This window comes from Lasiodiplodia theobromae (assembly GCF_012971845.1).
Source record: "Lasiodiplodia theobromae strain AM2As chromosome Unknown scaffold_35, whole genome shotgun sequence".
Classification (NCBI taxonomy): domain Eukaryota; kingdom Fungi; phylum Ascomycota; class Dothideomycetes; order Botryosphaeriales; family Botryosphaeriaceae; genus Lasiodiplodia; species Lasiodiplodia theobromae.
Window position 1 is genome coordinate 347,505 of NW_023336514.1, and position 19,229 is coordinate 366,733.

General features: G+C 50.6%; 4 protein-coding genes across 4 annotated transcripts; 2 read left to right on the top strand and 2 right to left on the bottom strand.

Annotated features, from left to right (window-relative positions):
* Nucleotides 1-376: 376 nt before the first annotated feature.
* Nucleotides 377-3,197, bottom strand: LTHEOB_10042 (Het domain-containing protein; the record flags this gene model as incomplete). The annotated part of the gene is made up of 3 exons (XM_035506644.1): nt 377-2,261; nt 2,327-2,366; nt 3,050-3,197. 3 exons carry the CDS (start codon nt 3,195-3,197, stop codon nt 377-379), a joined length of 2,073 nt encoding a protein of 690 aa, XP_035368354.1.
* An 11,747-nt stretch (nt 3,198-14,944) lies between these two features.
* Nucleotides 14,945-15,331, top strand: LTHEOB_10043 (uncharacterized protein; the record flags this gene model as incomplete). Its single annotated transcript, XM_035506645.1, has 1 exon — nt 14,945-15,331. The coding sequence occupies one exon, from the start codon at nt 14,945-14,947 to the stop codon at nt 15,329-15,331; it is 387 nt and encodes a 128-aa protein (XP_035368355.1).
* Nucleotides 15,332-15,766: 435 nt separating this feature from the next.
* On the top strand, nt 15,767-16,972 carry LTHEOB_10044 (Integral membrane protein; the record flags this gene model as incomplete). The annotated part of the gene is made up of 2 exons (XM_035506646.1): nt 15,767-16,063; nt 16,121-16,972. The coding sequence occupies 2 exons, from the start codon at nt 15,767-15,769 to the stop codon at nt 16,970-16,972; spliced, it is 1,149 nt and encodes a 382-aa protein (XP_035368356.1).
* Nucleotides 16,973-17,592: 620 nt separating this feature from the next.
* LTHEOB_10045 (Glycosyltransferase family 31) lies at nt 17,593-18,747 on the bottom strand (the record flags this gene model as incomplete). The annotated part of the gene is made up of 3 exons (XM_035506647.1): nt 17,593-17,984; nt 18,054-18,525; nt 18,691-18,747. 3 exons carry the CDS (start codon nt 18,745-18,747, stop codon nt 17,593-17,595), a joined length of 921 nt encoding a protein of 306 aa, XP_035368357.1.
* Nucleotides 18,748-19,229: the final 482 nt, after the last annotated feature.

A 19,229-nucleotide genomic window follows, 5' to 3' on the forward strand; every position in this document is an offset into this window, starting at 1 on the left:
TTAGAAACCTGATCAAATTGTGCTTATTGCTGTCGTTTCCGTGAGTTCCGACTGTGTGTGAGATTCTTATGATCGGGTGCTTCGCCCCATTCTCAAAACGCATGAAACAATACTGATACTTGGTATGATGCTTGTTTTTATGCAGCTTGCAATTTTGCTTTTGGCAGAAGTCTTTCGGGGAAGCGGACAAAAAGCCCAAAATTCTACTCTCTGGTCTTGTTGCTTCTTTTTCTCTTTTCATTGTTTGATGGGTTCAATTTAGTTCTCATGTGAGCATGGCATCGTGGCATATAATAGTGTTGATGTAGAGTATTTACGAATGGCAAATGGGCAACGGAAAACAACAGATAACATAAAATTTGTCTATAGACACAGACTAAACAATACAGATCTCAGTTTCATCCACCGAGTCGAAACACTCATCAAAAGCATTATCTTCCGGGCTATCAACCATCTCTTTTGCATCGCCGACTTCTTGCGCGAAAATACCAACGTCAACCTCATCTATCCTCTTCCGGGGGCTCGTTGCAATCCCAATCCGACGAAACTTGCCGTCGTCCCTCCGAAGCAGCATCAAAGCCACCGTCCCGACCCTTCTCCTCCACCTCATCCCCTCCTCGCTAAGCTCCGCGTCCTCCTCCCGCGTGACCCTGCACAGCCGCGCAAACCAAACACTACTCTCCCGCCACGCATCCCTATCCTCGACCGTGTCCAAGAAAACCGACATACACACCTCCCTCCCGTCCGCCAACTCCGACACAAACAGCACATCATCATCCGGCGGCTCCTTCGCGAACCCCGGCGGCGCCGAGCAACACGCCTCCAAAAACGCCGACTTCACCTCCCTCACCACCCTCGTCTTGACCCACATCTCCGCCTCCCCCGCCAACTGGCCCATCTCATCCCCCGTCTGCAACTTACACTCCGTCTTCACCTCCGCCCACTCAACCTCAACCCCATCCCTCGCACACTCGAACTCATTCACAACCGCAAAAACCCCCTCCGTCGGCCAGCGCACCGGGCCCCTTACACTCGCCCACGACCACGACGGCGCGACAGCCGCCGCCCTGCGGCTATTCGTCATCGCGACATCCGTCCCCGCCATCACGTACACGAAGTCCCTTGCATCCAACGTATGCCACAGCAACGAATGCGGCAAATCCCTCCCCCAATGGCCCGCGCTATACGCGCCCGTAACAAACGCACCGCCCAACCCCTCCCGATACGCGTGCGCGAGCCCCGATATCGCCGGCAAGACGTCCCCATCGTACGTCAGCTCATTCCACGAGTAGTCGTGCACCAGCATGCGCCAGTCCTCGAAGACCAGCGGCATGACGTCCGGCGCCGATATCGGGGCCTGGTGGATCGTGGCTTTGCGCCGGCGAGGGCAGCGGGGGGAGGGAGGAGCGGGGTGCCGCCGCGAGGTGGCGCCGCATTCGCACCACGTCGCGCGGCGGCAGGCCCAGATGAGTTCGGTGGAGGTGTGGTGGAGGACGCGCCGGCTGAGAAGGCGTTCTTGGAGGCACCAGCCGCGGGCGAAGACGGGGTGGCGTGAGGCGAGGGCGAGGGGCAGGTCTTTGCCGGTGCCGTCGAGGGGCCCGAGGTGGCCGTGGATGGCGGTTAGGTTGTGGGGGACGTTGTGGGTGGGGGCGGTGCGGACGAAGAAGGCGGGGGGTGTTGAGGCGTTGGAGGGGTGGGCGAAGGGGATGTCGACGAGGTGGCGGGTGGCGATGGAGTTGGAGTCGTCGAGGGCGGTGGATATGGACAGCGTCAGCGCGGATTCGCGGTAGATCTTGGACATTTGCGGGGCTTCGAGCGCCCAGTCTTCTCGGTCGTCTTGGATGATGCAGACGGCGTCTATCCAGACGTAGCGGATGCCGAGCTTCCGGGCCATGGCTACGACGTCCTGCATTAGTTGGGGCAGTTCCGCGGCTGGGAATCCGCGCAGCCTTTGCTCTCGGTTCGCGCGTGTCGTCAGAGCCGTGTCTTGGTTGTTGGCCCAGCGGTAGCTAAGTGTGAGGTATGGTTCGGGCTCGGACAGGTGCTCTCGGAGAGAAATGGTGGCTGTTTGCTCTCCAGGACGGCCGACGTCGATGAGCCGTGTGGGCATGAAGGGCTGGCTCTCTTCCCAGCAGGCTTTGTGGTTCTTCTTGCAATGTGCGAACATGGCGGTAATTGTACTCATTACAGAATCATCAAGTGTGGCTTGTGTCAAGCGCTGAGACGATGACAAGCAAGGGAATGAGTCCACATCGTCTGAGCTATGGAGGAAGAGACAGTCAGTTCGTCCATCTTGAAAGAATGGATAGAGAGTAGCGCTACTCACGTTTTGTAGAACTGCAGATTTGCAATGTGTCCTCCCAAAGCTAAGTACCAATCAACATCAGTCCTCCTCTCATGTAAAACTTGGAGGTTCATTTGGCAGAGTGTTTCCCTTTCCTCGCTCTTAATCTCGTCGACTCGACAAGCCAAGTCTTTCGTCATGATATCTTCAACATATCCCTTGCTTGACGGAACAATCTGTACCCCCTTCACACGTAAAGCTGGAGACAGCATCAAATCTCCCAGAGGGATCCGCTGCCCTTCATCGTCAAGCTTGGCTGCGGATGACAGACGCCATGCTTGGAGGCCCGCCAATATAAAGGCACACCCAGGGCAGCTCTTACCCGATTCTCTGAGCTCCTCTCCGCTAACATGGACTCCCCCGCTAGACCAGCGATAGTTCCCTTCTATGTCGAGCGATTGGCAGAGGCCGCACGTGGCCAAGGGTTGTTTAGAGCCTTCACTCATTGGTCGTGAGTCTGTGTAGGTATATTGTAGAGTTTTGCTGTGAAAATCAGATGGAAAGTGGGGTCAAGTAAGCGTGGCACGTTACGTAATTGTTCTTTGCATCTAGGCGCCCGGTTGAAAAGACCAATTATAGCGCAGCCTGGTTTCTGGCCCCCAAATTCTACCGCGATGACATCTCCTGCACCACTCATCCTATCCCTCTCCATCAACGCGCCCCCCTGCTACTTGTTCTGAAAATCGCCCTTTCCGTATAACTCACTAACGTTTACGTCTTTCTCAAGGCCCTTCAAGCCCTTGCGCGCGCGCTTCTTGTGTGAGTTTCCGCTGTTGCCTGTTGCTGAGCCCGTACGCGCCAGGTTGTCGCCCAGGATTATCGCGCGGGAATTTCGGCTCGTGGGCTCTTTCATCTGTGAATTTTGCTACCCCTTTCGGCGCTTCGTCCCCTGAGATCATAAGACCCTCATCTTCTGGGGTTCACTACAACTTCCATGCCTATTTCACTGAAAGTTCATCATAAACAAGGCTGACTTCAAGACTGTTTCGTTTTACCATGGTTAGATACCCTATGACCACACTCCCACGCAAATATCACTTTCAGACATGCTCGAACCGCTCCAACCTATAGCACCAAAAGAAAAGAAATTCGTGTTCAAAAATATCAAAAGCTCAAGAACACCGGGTTTACCTTGGCCATGTAGTAGGTTTCCTCGGTTTTCACAAGCTCAACAGCTTTCGTCTAGAGGTGCAGCGTCCTTGTGTGAAGCCTGCAAAGGTATCACTTTGAGCGCACTAGAAAGCCCAGATGGATACACTTATACTGGCAATACTTTGGAACGATCAGCCAGCCTCCCGAATGCCTGTCGTCTTTGTACCCTTATTTTGAACACTCTCAGACACGCCTACGTCCGCATGGTTCAAGATGTCAATCTCGATATCAAAATGAGCGATCATCAGGCGGAGGAGACTTTCTCAAAGATCCTGAATGCGAATGATCAATTTGTCACACTTTTCGCGTTCGCAGATTCAGACATAGCCCTTGTACCCAAACCACCATTTCTAGAAACTGATATGGGCTTTCCACCAGTTTTGACTCTATACAATCCATCGGGTAAGACATAAATATACTAGCAAGAAGTCTTAATTTCTGACTTGATATAGGGGCACCATCTACTGGCTTAACGGAATATTTCGTTCCGTGTCCTACGACAGTCGAAGCTGTGGCCCTAGTGACACATCTGCTATCAGAATGTTTCACAACCCATCCGGAGTGTCCTAAAACGATTGAATCTCCACTTCCTAAAAGGCTTGTAGATGTTGAATGTCTGGGCGACGCGGACAATTCAGTACGCCTCTGGCTGAACCCTTTCGCGACGAACGAGGAGGAAAGCTACAGAGGTCCACACGGGAGATATGTTGCCTTGACTTACTGCTGGGGGACTCGAGCTTTTACCACACTTACGCCTGAAAGTCAGGCCAGCATGATTCACAGAATCGATATGGGAGATATTCCGGAAACCATCCGTGATGCTATTCGAATTACCCGCTTGCTCGGAATCCGCTATCTCTGGGTCGATTCACTATGTATCTTCCAGGGATCCAGCGCCCAAGCTCTCAAGGACTGGATGGAACAATCTCAACAAATGGCCAACGTATACAAGAACGCTACTCTAACAATCGGTTCGGAGACTGCAAGGGACGCCTATCAAGGGTTCCAGCACGCCGAAAGCTCTGTTCAAAAATCCTTTGCTCTCCTTCCATCAACATGGTCATCATCAAAAACAAACAGCCCGATGTTCGTCGGTCCGGATGGCGCCCTTGCTCTAGCTCCCGCCTCGAAATTGCATACGCGCGGATGGACATTCCAGGAGCGGCTATTGTCGACCCGCTATATCACGTTTGGCTCAGGTGGAATGTTCTGGGAATGCCCACATGGCAGGCAGTATGATAATGCCTGCTTGGACAATTTTTATTATGAAGACCTTTCCCCGAAGCTGCCCGAGGCACCTACATTTGAGGACTGGCACTATCTTATCGAGGAATATTCGGGGAAGCAGTTTACCAAGCCACAGGACAGACTGGTGGCGCTTTCTGGCCTACGTGCTCACTTTCTAAATTTGCGTGGAGCCCAGGATACGGATATTGCTGGGCTCTGGAGAAGCAATCTTTCCTGGGACCTGCTATGGGAGCCCTCAAGATATGGGGAAAATCATGATTTGATCAGCATGGCGCCTTCCTGGTCATGGGCATCTGCCGTCTCCAAGGTGAACTGGTCATCCGCTCACCTTTACCAGGCAAAGCACGTATGCCATCCAGAGTGCGTGTCCATACAGAATGCCACTGCAAAAGGCCTTTCCATCGGCTCTGAATTCAAAATTGAAGGCAGAATTGAGCTCAGTGGGTTCGTAAGCAGGGCAAAGTCTGTTGCTAACGATCCTAGAGGATTCGGTAATATGGTGATTGTGGATGAGTTGGACAACACTTTTGATGCGATGTTTGACGAAAGGAGCTCTTACTTAACAAAAGTTCACTGTTCCCCGGAGGACAAGAAAGTCGCCAGAAATATATTGTGCGTCCAGTTTCACAACAACCCCGGACGTATCGGTCTTCTGGTGGAATCGACTGATGAAGCTTGTACTGAGTTCAGACGAATTGGGATCTATCGGACTCTGAATGAAACAACATCTAAATCAACTGATACAGCTGTTGTCGTGGTTTTATAGCTCATATCGCCCCGTAGATTTTCGATTTCCAAATTGATGCAATTACAAAAGCGACCCATATTTGCAGCGAAAAACCCAATTGCCACCCTGCCGCCCAAAAGCGACCCTCTCTGTATGAAGTTATGGCCAGCTGTCTTATTTGGCGATAGTGCAAGCCTCTAGTGGCGGAAGTACTAGTTAGGCGGCGTAGGCGCTAGGCGTGCCTGGATCGCTCCAGAACGCGTTCCGGAGTACCCAGACAAGTCGTGGCCGATTTTGTCGCAAGTTAAAAAATTCCTACTGTGGTTTCTGAGTACTTACTATGAAGGAAGTAAGGTGGCTTAACGGCGCATCGGAGTAGAGTTTACGATTTAGTACCTTAGCCGTTATAAAGATTATCCGTGCTAAGTAAACGTCTATTAAATAAGAAGTAGGCACTAATTACGCTATAGGCATATACGTGTAGTTTTTCAGGGGAAACGGTGGCGTTTTATATGATGTGGGCGTTTTCTAAAACCTAATTGATCCTACCGTAATGAGTAGTCGACGATCCGATTAGAAGACCTTCCCACACATGGACTAGCTTTGTTTACACTGCAGATGTTAGCACATCTCTGTTCAGTTCACCGCTTTTTGCTTTTTTTACGAAACTCTCACTGATTAAAGCTGCCCCGGGCCTTCTGGTCTTCTTTCGTATTAACCATCACTCGAGACTCGCAACTCTCAATTACCTTTATCGCAACTCCAGTCTTCCTACCATGATCCGATTCATCAAATTCGCGGCTCTACTAGTCATACTGAGCCCTTTCAGCGGCGCAATCCCCCTATCCGACAATACACACGAGTCACGATTGGACCGCCGGCTTTCCAGCTGCCCCAGCTTTCAGGGAAATTCCGATTTTTATGGCCTTGGAGTACGAATTGGCGTGTACCTGCAGTGGATTACGACCCTGATCGTTGATGTGCCTACATGGAACGACTTCTTCGAAATCCTTGTTGCAGACAGCATCTTCTGTTTCTCTCTACTGATTGGGCTCACTGTGGCGGCCCACGACGGCCTAATCAACTTGGCTGAAGCATACATCATGATGCTTATGTGCTTCGTCTTTGCCTTCACACTTCCGATAATTGTTGCCGGTCGCCGCTTCGTCTACAACTGGAAGGTCCGCTCACAGGAAGCTACACCGGTGGAGGAGGACTCCACGAGAGGATTATTCGCAAATTGTCTGTACGTCGTCATGTCAGGCTACTGCTTGGGTCTTTCGCTTTGGATTTGGTGGTCATTTGCCTCCGGTGAACACACCGAGTCATGCGATCACCTCATCTACTTTTTTGGACGCCATCTTCTTAAGGACGGGACTCTTTCAGCTTTACGAGGGCTCACTACTCTATTCACGGTCTGCGCAGCCTTCGAACTCATTTCTACAACACTCATCCGCATTGCCTTCCCAAAACTACGAGACCAAATGAACGGCGACTCGACGCACAATGTGTCTCACCTTTTCATGGTTTGCACGCAATGTATCATATTCCTCACCTCGGCCTCGGTCTTCGTCTCGATTGCATTCATCGAGGCTACCATTAGCGCAGCCGGCATGCAAGGCGTATACGACGTCCGTTCAACGGGGCAACTTATACCTCTGGTTGGAGGCCTGGCTTCATTTGTCAGCGCTTTCAGGCAACCGTTCAGGAAATATCTTCAAAAGCCGTTGCAGACTCTCTGGGAACGAAAGCTATAAACGTCTTCGTCGGCTGCTGGTTGTTGTACAATCCGTAAATTTCCTGGGCCACATTTGAAAGCAAACAAACACGAACGCCAGACAAAGAAATCAACTCGAAGTCACAGAAATGAATTAATGAGGGCGGTCTACATGGCTGAGCCAATTTGGGGACCCACGACAGGAAGCAGAGCATTGCATATCGCTAAATTAGGGGCGCCAGGATGTAATTGTTAATCTAATCTGAATATACAAATAAATGGCCTATTTGACTATGTATGAATGAGGCTATAGTGAATTTCGTCTGACAACTGAGGCAACTGTGTGCTTTACCAGTCAGATGCGCCAATCATTATGTGAAAAATTCCGCCGTTTTCAAACATGGATGGGAGTAACGAACTTTTAAATAGTAGCTCGGCTCCAAACAAACCCTCCAGAAAGTAAGAAGCAATGTCGGGTTATACAATTGTACTATGTACTGTAGCCACGCTGTAGTTACTTTAGCTAGCTATACAGGGTATAAAGCCGCCACCCGGCTAGCCACCCTCTCATTCCTCATGCCACCTATTCATTGCAGACAATACACTTCGTTTCCATCACCGATTACAATAGGATATCACTATATTATAGTGACTTTTCGGTCTTCACCGGCCCATCCAATACAGTCTTCCACCAAATAAGGCCACTTATCCTCCTCGTATTCATCCGAAGCGAGATTGTAGAAAATTACGGCAATGCCGATCCGTCTAAATACATCTGAGAGTGTACCTCCTCGTTCGTCGTATGCTTGCTCTAGAATCAGGAATGCTGTAAATACTCCAGCACCACCCCACCACGGTACACCACCACAGAGTCTCAGGGCCCAACAAGGGCCGTTTGAGTCTCGATTGATGATGCCTTGCATCTCGCGATATCGGCCGCCGAGTGCCGGCGTCAAGTTCTCCGGCAGCAAGTTGTACTTGCTAAATGACTTCGACGCCGTGAATACCGGCCTTCTCAGATTGTCATGGATAGGGACAAGTAAGCTTGATACGACCAGGCTTCCGGAGACCTGCTTGGCAGTTTTCTGCTCATCAGATATCTTGAGAGCGGACATGTCGATCTCACAATATACTTTCGAGTGTGCGCAGTCTTGGATCAGCCGCTGAAATCTCCAATCAACTACTCCATCCCATCCTGCCCAACTCCATGACGGTGCGCGGTCTACACGGGGGACAAGAATATGTTCGGTAGTTGATGCCCACATCAGATCTCCGAGCAGACTCTCAGTCCACAACCCTACGACGTAACGGTTATCCGGAGAAAGTTTGCGGAGATTCGATAAACCGCTCTCAAACTTTGCTGCTACTCCTGCGATGGCAGCGAGTTTATCTTCCGCATAGGTGAGCTCCCTGGAAGTGTAATCTTCAACCAGATATCGCCAGGCATCCTCCTGATGAGCAATATTACTACTCGATCCTCGCTTCGCTTTCTGATCCAGCAGAGCAAGATTGGTAGATGTGATGTTTTTCTTTGGTTGGAGGTGCCCACAGTTGCCTTCCAAGTAGAATCCACCCGGGCACGTGTACATGGACAAGCCACGTCCGATCGACAGAGTCGAGAAGGCGAGGGTGTGTTCTTGAAGTGTCCAACCTCTGCTCCCTAGAGGCTTGTCGGTGTCGGCATCTGATATCCCAAAACGCTGAGCATAAATATCTCCCTCACGGTTGCTTGCAACACGAGTGCTCCTTCGAAATCCAAGGCCAGTTTCGCTGCTAGAAGTGCTATACGCCTCGAGAACAAGCGATGCACGCTCATACACGTCGCACATCCGTGCAGCTTCCTTGGCCCAGTCGTCATTGTCGTCCTGGATAATGCAGAGAGCGTCAATCCATAAGTATCGAAAACCAAGCTTTCGTGTAAGGAAGATGGAATCCCTAAACGTGGGCGGCATCGTCTCCTCAGAAATTCCACGATTGATAAGCTCACTCATATTTTTCATAAGCAACCTCGTCTTTATCGGCCCTCCCCAGCAATGACTGAGGGCAATGTACCGTTCCTGAAGTCCTTTTGTGATGACTATTTTGGGCGGGATAGCTTCGATGTCGACGATCCTTGTTGGAAGAATTGGGTCCAGTCGCCGACAACCCTCGTGCCCATGCGTTCGATCCATGCAAGCATTGATCCATCCCCTCATTTCTTTAAAGGGCAGTCCACATGGTACATCAGGAAGAATGTGAAGATCCTGGGTTGTCGTACCGTCTCTCTCTGTCTGGATAAGCTGCAATAAACAGGATTGCAAAAGCCAGCCATTGGGATCAGAACTCCCGGCTGTATCCTCAAGGTCAGCCACTCCGGGGTGGCAACAGAGAGTAAGTTCATCCAAAGGAAGAGTTTCTTGGTTCTCAAGCTTTTGAATATAAACCCAAAGGTCCCAACATTGGTCAGATTTGAGCGCACAAGGATTGTGTTTATTCCACAGCCCATGCATGATTACTTCACATAAAGGACAACATGGTCTCTTCAAGTTCTTGAAGTAATCACGGTCGCGATGTTTTAGACTGTATTGCTGGGTCTTTTTCTTTTGCCAAACGTTCCATTTTCTGGAGAAATCGCCTGTGAGCGCATCGTCGATTAAGGCAGAGCATGTCCTACACAGATCCCTATCTGTACGAAGGTCTTGATGGCGGCTTTTGTGATCCATGGATACGTGACGGTCTGCCTTCACGTGTAGCAGATCAGGCGTTTAAGAGACAGATTTCCGCAGCGCACACGGAAGCAGATACTACTGAACAGTACAATACAACGCGACACGGCGTTTAGGAATCCTGAATGTACAAAATAATGGTAAGAGAAAGCGATTCCTAGGAAAGCCGGCAACTACAAATATCTTACAGGAAAGCAGTCGCTCGAAAGGCCGGGATCAGTAACCTCGTGATGAAACAGAATGTGTAGGGGCTAAAGAAGAGCAAGCAACAGGCTCTGGGGTAGTCATTGATGCAAAGAAGAGGTGAGCGGAAATACCGCGCACATGAAAAGGCAGCAGTCCGTATTTGAGACTGGCCTCTGCAGCTAGCGCTGACATCACGTGTAGCTTACGTCTATGGTCTAAAATTTCTGTGCTAACATCTGTTTGTCATTTGACCTGGCTTCGCTTATTTATACCTGTTGGAGTCGCCATGGCATGCCAGCTGAAATGAATGAGGCTTAGGGCATATGTAACAAAATGGACTGAGCAAAAGGTGTGGGTGCGAAAATCCTTGTTACCTGCTCGGCGATGCCGTCTCTAAGATCTTTGCTTATTGAAAACAACCATCTTTCCAGTTTTAGGGGTAAGCTTGTCGGCTGCTACGTAGCACGCATTTGCGCAATCCATGAGAAATCCGATTGGCCCCTCGGCAAACTCAAGCAGGAGCCCCTCTCCACTGTGAGACCTGCTAGCGCTCTCATCGGTGGCTGGTGCAACAGGGTGCCGTTTCGTCCGTCATTGCTCTTTATGTCCCCTCTCACGCAAACGGCCTCAATCGCAACAAGTGTCTCATTGCGCGTGCCGTCATCCATCGCCATCTAAAATCAACCTTGGCCCGGCTCCGCTCTCCTATCGGTACCCTGGCTTTTCCCTCCTTTGCTAGCTCTGCACTCGGGACCGCGCTTAATGGCAATGGCTATATGTTCATCGCTATAAATGACGGAGCTGCTGACTCTTGCATGTATGTTCTTTTATCAACAAAAGATACAATTTCGCTTTCATCAATGGCCTAGAATGGATGGATGTAAAGATAACTGTCGTCCAAGGTGTGCTGAAATAGTTTACAAGGTGCATGCACAAAACGAATGAGAAACCCAAGCAGACTATTCTCGCTGAACCACCTCGATACCCCACCTTTGCTGCCCGCTGCCATGTTTGAACCAACCCAGCTTAGTCCTTATCTGCTCAAGATCTTCCAACTCCCCTAGCTGCCTCTTCCGTGCGAGACTCAGCAACCTCTCGCTTCCTGCAACCAGAACAAGCACGTCCCCGACACACTCAATATCCTTATCCAAGTTCTTCAAGTACCCCCGCTGCATCACTGCTACAACAATCGTCGTAGCTATAAGCCACACGAGAATCGCCACACTAAGCCATACCGCAGCCGCATTTATCTCGAGCAGCTCTATCTGCGTAATGAGATTCCTCGAAATCTCCACTGCCGTTCTAAGACATACACCAGCCATATTATGAAATTCCGGTGCAACACAGGCACAAAAATACGTCCAGACCATTGAAATACTCTGGAAAATTTTGCCGTATGTACTGAAGACCCCAGAGAGTCTTTCAACATTGCGCTGAATTTCTCACTTGAAGGTTCGAAGTATGCCTGGAAGTATTTTCAAAGTTCCGATAACTGTTGCATGATTCTTCTGACCCCATGAGTGCGTTGTGGTCTAGAGTATTCGTGGGTTGTACCATGTTACCTACAATCTTACCTCCTTTATCACTGCATAAAAGTGTCATTCTCGTCTTTCCTTTCAAATGTGCCTTCAGTTCAATTTACAACCGCACATGCTATCAATGAGCTGTACCCAAGTCTAACTTTAAACCGTGCTTCGAGCTCCTGCCTCCTCAAGCAGCTGAACAATCTCCTGGTGGCCATGTTTGGAAGCGACTGCATGAGCAGTTCCGTGTACACCTGCGTCTACATTGACGTCCGCGCCCAATTGGATCAACATCCGAACAGACTCCAACTCCCTTTCTCGGCATGCAGCTATTAAAGCTGTATCGCCCCACCGGCTTCGTTTGTCAATTTCAGCTCCACTCTCATAGAGAAGTTGAATAACTGAGGGTTTCCCCGATTCGGCTGCAGCGAACAAGGCGGTCCGCCACCGACCCGGAGTCTCTGCATTGGGATCAGCACCAGCTTGGAGCAAGTCCTGTAAAATGCCATTATGGCCCTTAAGGGCAGCCTCGTGCAGTAACAAAGATAATGTCATATCACCTTTGGAGCTAGATTCAGCCTCAGCGCCAGCGCTCAACAATGTTCGGACCACTCTAGAGTGTCCATGTTTTACAGCACCCATGACTGGAGAAAATTGGTGTCTAGGTTTTTGATTGACATCAACACCAGCATCAATCAAAATCTGGACCACCGAGATATGTCCTCGTGTAGCTGCAGCATATAAGCAGGTGTCGAATCTAAAGCATTCCAATCTTGGATCGGCGCCGGCATTAAGTAGAGTTTTGACGATGGAGGCATGGCCTTGCCAAGCCGCAGCATGCAACGCGGCACCTTTGGACTCATTCCCAGCGTTGGGATCAGCGCCGTTGTCGAGCAAGATGTGAATCGAATCTTTATGGCCCCACCATGCTGCAGCCTGTAGCATTGAGGACGCCGGATATGGTAGGATAGTTGGTTGTGGAGAGCCCGATTGCCCACTCGAGAGTCCCACAATGTTCCAAAAAGCCTGAGGTGTCATGAAGGTTCTTCCACGGGCATGGATATTCACCCGGTAGTGAAGCATAACTTGCAGAAAGCATTTGCTTACAGAAGAGGATGACTGTGATGCAAATGTGTTGACAAGGCAACTTTCCACGAACTCTGCTGACAATGTAATATTTCTTTCGAGGGTAGCAGCACAAACTCCCAATCTTAGGAGGAAGTGCAGTTGCTCTAATCGATTAATGTTTTCGTCGATAGAATGAAATTTCCGAGTGGAACGGCAGATTTCTCTTATGATCTGGCCTATCAGTCTGTTAGCAGAGTACTTGAGGAGGTGGAACTTGACAGTGCTTTATTGCCTGACCTGGATTCGAGATTGGAGGTAAATCCTCAGATATAATATGCTCCAAACTTTTCTGATTGCAACAATTCCGGCTGTTCGTCAGCACCAAGGGAATAAATCCGGTCTGTAGAAGCTGGAGGGTTTGAATTGCGGTTGGTCGCTGTTTCCGATCCTCAAGTAGCATGAGTTGGACGATATCTTTCCAGATGATCGTTAGTTCAACAGGGAGGCGCAAATTTGCGAACCAAGTGTCCAGAAATCTGACCACGGAGGAATATAGGAAGACATTTGAAGGTTGCTTAGTCTTGACAGATTGTTCCTCACAGAAGATGTGAAGATCGTGGACATCGCCATCGGCCATTGCCGTAAGAATCTCGACATACACACAACCGAGAGCAAATATGTCCGATCTGGCCCCGTGCTCTTGTTCCTTGTCATGAAATTCTGGAGCTTGGTACCTGGGTGTTCCGTATGCCGGGCTATCCGTTGATGTTTTTATCTCGGGCTTGAACTCGGTGGAAGACCCAAAGTCTGTGAATAGAACTTTGTCCCCTTGGTGAATGATGTTCGATGGCTTGATATCTTCGTGTCTGATTCCGTTGCTATGTAGATAGCACAAGGCTGACGCCAGGCACAGAATCCAGCCTCTTAACCATGGTTTTTGCTCAAGAGTTTTCGGAGCTCTCAGGAAATCTTCCAGATTCTGCTCACCGACGGGGGACATGATCAGTGACAGGTGCCACCTCTTCCCGGGAGGCGTAAAGGTGCCAATGAACTTCACGATATGCTGGTGATCTAGTGTCCGTAGTGTTTTGGCTTCCTTCCGTAAGCTTCGAACATCATTCCGAGTCGTAGAAGTCTTGCATGCGAAAACGATGTCGCTAGCTCTGATCTTCATTTTCGAAACCGACCCCAAACTTCCTTTTCCCAGGTGTTCTTCCCGGTCGAACACACAAGTGGGATCGAGTTCAAAGTGGTGCTGATGATTTGCGTGATTAGATTGTTGATCTGCCGCCCCGTGCATGTGACAGCCATCTTCGAGCATGCCGAAGTCATCATCGTCCTTGCACATGTCGACCCACTTCCAAAATAGTTCCGGAGTGAGTTTGTCCCCATCTGCTAGTGATGTTTCCTGCGGCTCCCATAGCGTCGAGAGAGTCTGGGACCTGCTGATCTTCCAAGGGAACGAGGTCGACATGCTGGACGCCGAAATGGCAGATGTGATTTGGGCCGCAGAGCGGACCTCTAGCCGGTGCGATCCGTTGAAGTAGGTGTGGATTTAGATGTGGGAGCGAGGCTGAGGTTGAATGTGGGGTTTTCGCTTGAGGTGCAGTTTCAGCCATGCATATCTCGTTCGATCTTGTAGGGGTATGCATGGCCGCGTCCGAAAACTGGCGTGAAGTTGGGGCCGTGCGCCGTGGAAATAGAAAGGAAACCAATGTCCACAATGAAGCATAAATTTGAAGTGCCTTGACGGACAGTATACGATAAGCATGCATGTGGCAGTCACGCATTTTCTGATATCACAATCATTGAAGTCCTTGAAATATCTCCCGCCCCAGTCATTAATCGCGTCCACCAATCAACACAGGAATGTTATCACAGGATTTAAAAAGCGAAGGAACGTAAGCACCCCGTTCTGTGCTAGCGCCTCTCAGCCACCAACAACGGAGGAAGGCTATTCAGCACGTGCAGCGCGTCAGACATATTTTAGGCAGCCGCGTCTCCCCGCAATCGACGCGTCGCTCTCCAACTTCTCATCTTTGCAATATTCCCCATCTCCAAACGATCTATACGACACCAAAATAAACCACCTCATCGCCACGTTGAACAAAACCCAACGGCCCACAATCACACCGTTCGTCGATCTCCCGCCCCCACAATCGCTCAACCCCACACATACACTGACACCCAACGCGATCCAGATCTCCGACCACAAACGCGCGCCTCGCATCACCCACCACCTCGCCCCCAAACCCACCTACCCAACAACCCACCATGCCGATCTCCTCCTCCCCCTTCCTCCGCCTCGCCGCCACCGCCTTCGGCCTCATCCCCATCATCTTCGGCATCAACGCCATGCTGCGGCCCTCGCACGGCCTCTCCTTCTTCGAGCCGTTCACGTACCCGGCGTACGACCCGCCGGCGCGTGAGCTGGTCGACGCGCTGATGGTCGTGTACGGGGCGCGCGACATATTCTGGGGGTTGGCGACGCTGGTCCCGCTGTACTACGGCAGCAGGAAGATTACGGGGGCGATGCTGATCGCGGGGTCGGCGGTCGCGGGCGTGGATGGGGCGGTGTGTAAAGCGGCGGGGGGAGGGGAGTGGGCGCATTGGGGGTATGCGCCGGTGTTGGCGGTTGTGGGGGGGTTGTTGATGACGTAGGTGGAGGGAGGGGTGATTGCTAAGGGGGTGTTCGGTGCTGCCTTTTGGGTAGCTTAATACATCCCACGTTCGCCTCCTCAGCCTTTCGTCAGCATAATTGAGGTGTTTGTTTGGAGGCGAGGCTAGGTTGGGAGGGACGGTTGATGCCGGTGGTTTGCGGGCGGGAGTGTGTGCTGGCTGGATTGCATGAGCGGCTTCGGCGATTGGCTGGACCGCGTGGGATGGTGTGTTGTCGGTTGAAAGCTGGATGATTCTGTCGCTATCGCGTTATGTGGGGGGGGGTGTTTAATAGCTATTTGCTCGGCAATCGACGAATGTTGCTGTTCGGGGAAAGGCGTTTGCGTGCCAGCTGTCAAAGACTAGTCTTGTACCTCAAAACCACGCCCCTCTTCAGCCCTTCACAAGTCTGACACGCACCCAGTTACTCAGCCAGCAATGACAGAGAACATGCGGTCGTCTGAGCTCCTTGGTCATTTGAAAGAGGGCCCGTTGCGGGATAGGAAAACTTTCCTGGCTACGGCGAAGAAGTACACCATCCAACCGGTGATTAGTAATTTTGAGGAACTATGTAAGCGGTGCGACTCACGCCTTGCTATCATACTCATGTTCGTTTGGCCCGATGCGGGAAATGTGTTACGCCATATCGAGGATCACATACTTCGGGAAAATGGTGATGGACCGATGAAAATCAAGAAGCAATTTTTGGAAGATTGCACGATGCTTTCAGTGGCGGTAAGTTACCGTTGACAGACGAGTACAGGCACGAAGAACTAACGTACAGATATGCAGTCAGCGATTGTCGCCCAGGTAGCCGTGACCGCAATATCGCTGGAGGATCTGAACTACACCCGATACACGGCTAAGGCGGCCTTTATCATTAGCCTCGTCACATCATCGTTATCTGTGTATTTCGCATGTCGGCTCCAGCAGAAGCTGACGAACTTACTCAGCAACGAAGACGTCAAGGATTTTCTTAGCAAGCAGAGCAAGAAATCGGATATCGCAACAACCGAAGAAATAGCTCAGAAAATGGTCAAACTTCGTACGATTGAGGAACAAGTGGAGGAAGAGAGCCGCAGAACTGACGATATGACCGAGCTAGAGAGACTAATGCAGGAGCTGGATGATAAAAACAGGTGGCACTCGGCGTCTGCGAGTGCGGCTTACATGATCAAAATTCCTGGCCTCTTCCTCAATGTTGCTGTCATTACCCTGCTAGTCGGACTGGGCGTCTACTTGAAAGACACTTCATCTCACAAAACCTGGGTCATCTTCATGGTCTTTGCATGCTCTGGCCCGGCGCTGTACTACGGTCCATGGCTTTGGAATCATTTTAGGTCGATCCACACCCATCACTGGGACGAATACAAGGCCAAGACGACGACTTCGATTTTCAAACTGGAATTCCTACGTCCTCGCCAAGTTCGCTCCATTGATGAGGACCTGAAAAAAGCACAGGCTTTGGCCACAGAGATCAGAGAGGATTACGAAGAGAAGATAGAAAAGGCAAAAGAAACGGAAAATGATGATGCGCAAGTTGCTGAGACAGATGAGATGGAAGATGGCGAGTTCTCACAACATAGCCGAGACAAGGGAAAACAGAGAGATCGGAGGTTACCAAAGAGATGTGAGATTCTTTGATATGGACTCGTTGGCTTCATTTCCAGGAAAAATCGCACTATTTCAGAAACGGCTGGATGTGACGAATTTGTAAAACAAGAGGGGCGACTGGCGTTATACTACTTTGAATTTTTGAATGAACACTGAAACTGTGATGAGACAAACAGGAGTACTGCAACGATAGCCCTGAAAACAAAAGGCCCATTTTCATACGCCGTATACTAACCACTCTGTTTATCGTTACTACCAAACGGCGTCCGCATTTGACAGAATCCAGTCCATCTTACACTGTCCCATCTTATCTACGAAGGCCGCTACCCTCTCTGTCATCCACCCTGACGTGTACTTCATGGCATCGTCTTGGACAGTTGGACGGCTCCCCAGACGAACGACATTGGCAATCTTACAGTCCCCAGTAGCGGTCCAGAGCCATTGCATGCACGACTGTGCAGCTTGGCAGGTGGACCTGCAAGTCTCGAGTGTCGTTTGTCCCTCGACACCTTGATCAGGAGACAGGTTGTGCCAGTCAATTCTCTCACCAAAACTGATGGCGGGCTGCACGAAGTGTGCGAAGACGTGCCGATGGCGGATTGGCTTGGGCGGCAGCGAGTGGGGTACCGATATCTTCTGTGAATCATACATTAGTCCGAATCCAACTTCTCCACAGCTTGGGGCACACTGACCGCTTGCTGCTTAGCTAGCCATTGCTGCTCATAATCCCACATGGCCTGAATCCAATCAGGGGTCATATGGTGGTATGAAACAACCGGGAAACACCAATGACGCTCAGTGTAGTCCAGGGTAAAAGGAGTCTCGCGCTGCAGAATCGGGAAAGACCTCGTTGGGTAAATTCCCTGGTTCTTCATGGCCCTGGCTAGAACGAGATCGCCAGCCCATTCATTCCGCGTGAGCTCGTTGTACTGGGGAACGTTGCTAGTGTACTCCTCAACGACCATGCGAAGGGCTTTGTTGGAAATAATGAAGCCGGAGCCCCCATGTGCAAGCTCGGTGTTGCTAATCCAGGATTGCGCACCTTGCCTTATCGTCAGCTCGCCAGATTCGGAACGTGGATAGCGGCAAATGGTAAAAATGGGCAACTCACCGATATAGTGCGGCTGTTCTGGATTGAGCCGTGAGAAATAAAGCAGGAGGTTGGACCAGATCAAAGAGGTATCGGCCTCCATGAAGAAGTACCACTTCGAATCGGGACGCGTCTGCAGGGCTTTCTTAACCATCGGCAAGAATTTCCATTTTTCCAAGTTCCATGCCTGCTTGTACAGAACCTCATCGACGGCAGACGGTATTCTTCCTCTGGTGTGCCATTGCTGAATCATATCGTAGAGGCGAAATTCCTCGGCCGATGTCTTGACGCCATCGTCAATCTCGTCCAGGACATCATGCACGCGATAGCCTTCGATGTCTTCCTCAAGGTCAGAGAACACTCTCCAGTGTGGAATACACCGGAGTGTCGTCTTGAAGTGAATAGGTAGCTTCTTGTGCGACTCCGTTGCACTCGTCTTCAGAATGACGAGGACATCGTCTGCTCCAGGAAGGTGGCGACACGGAAACTCAGACTGTGACGGAGGTGGGGAAGAGCTTCCACTCAGGCTACCATCTGGCTTCCATACAGCTGGTTGATAAAGATTTTCGACTGTGGGTTCTGGTCCCCATGACTGATGTAAGTTTACCAATGCCTGGCGTAAGTGTAACAGTGAATGGAAGATAAGGGCCACAAATACGCAATTTACAGCGAGTAGCTTCACTCGGCGGTGGGAATGTGGGGACATGAACGACATGAGCGGCGAAAGGAAATCAGTGCGACATTGGTTGGACAAAGGAACGAGTAATCGCAGGCAGTCAAACAACGCTGATGATGTAGTACATGAAGCTTGGGGGTCCCGGGCTGTGGCGCACCTTTTAACGCTGGTAGCTCTGTCTTCGCAGGCCCAGATATGCGGCGCACATGCGGCGCAGCCGCGCTAAGTTAAAACCTTCTATTTAAAATTGCGGCGTAAACGTGCTTGTTAAGGCTAGGCTACCTCATTGTTTTTCCCACCAATGGGGGCCATAAGACCCCGGTTTTAGCTAAACGTGCCGCATAGACAACATCTGCAAGCGATCGTCTGGTGAAGCGCGCGGCACCGTGTAGCAAATCAGAGCTGAGCATCCAACAGTGTGGGCTTCCATCCGCGTCTATGTCGTACTCCAAAGTGACTCAGAGATTCGTCCAGTAAATCATCGCAGGGACCGAAATGTCTGCACCTTTAGAAACTACAGA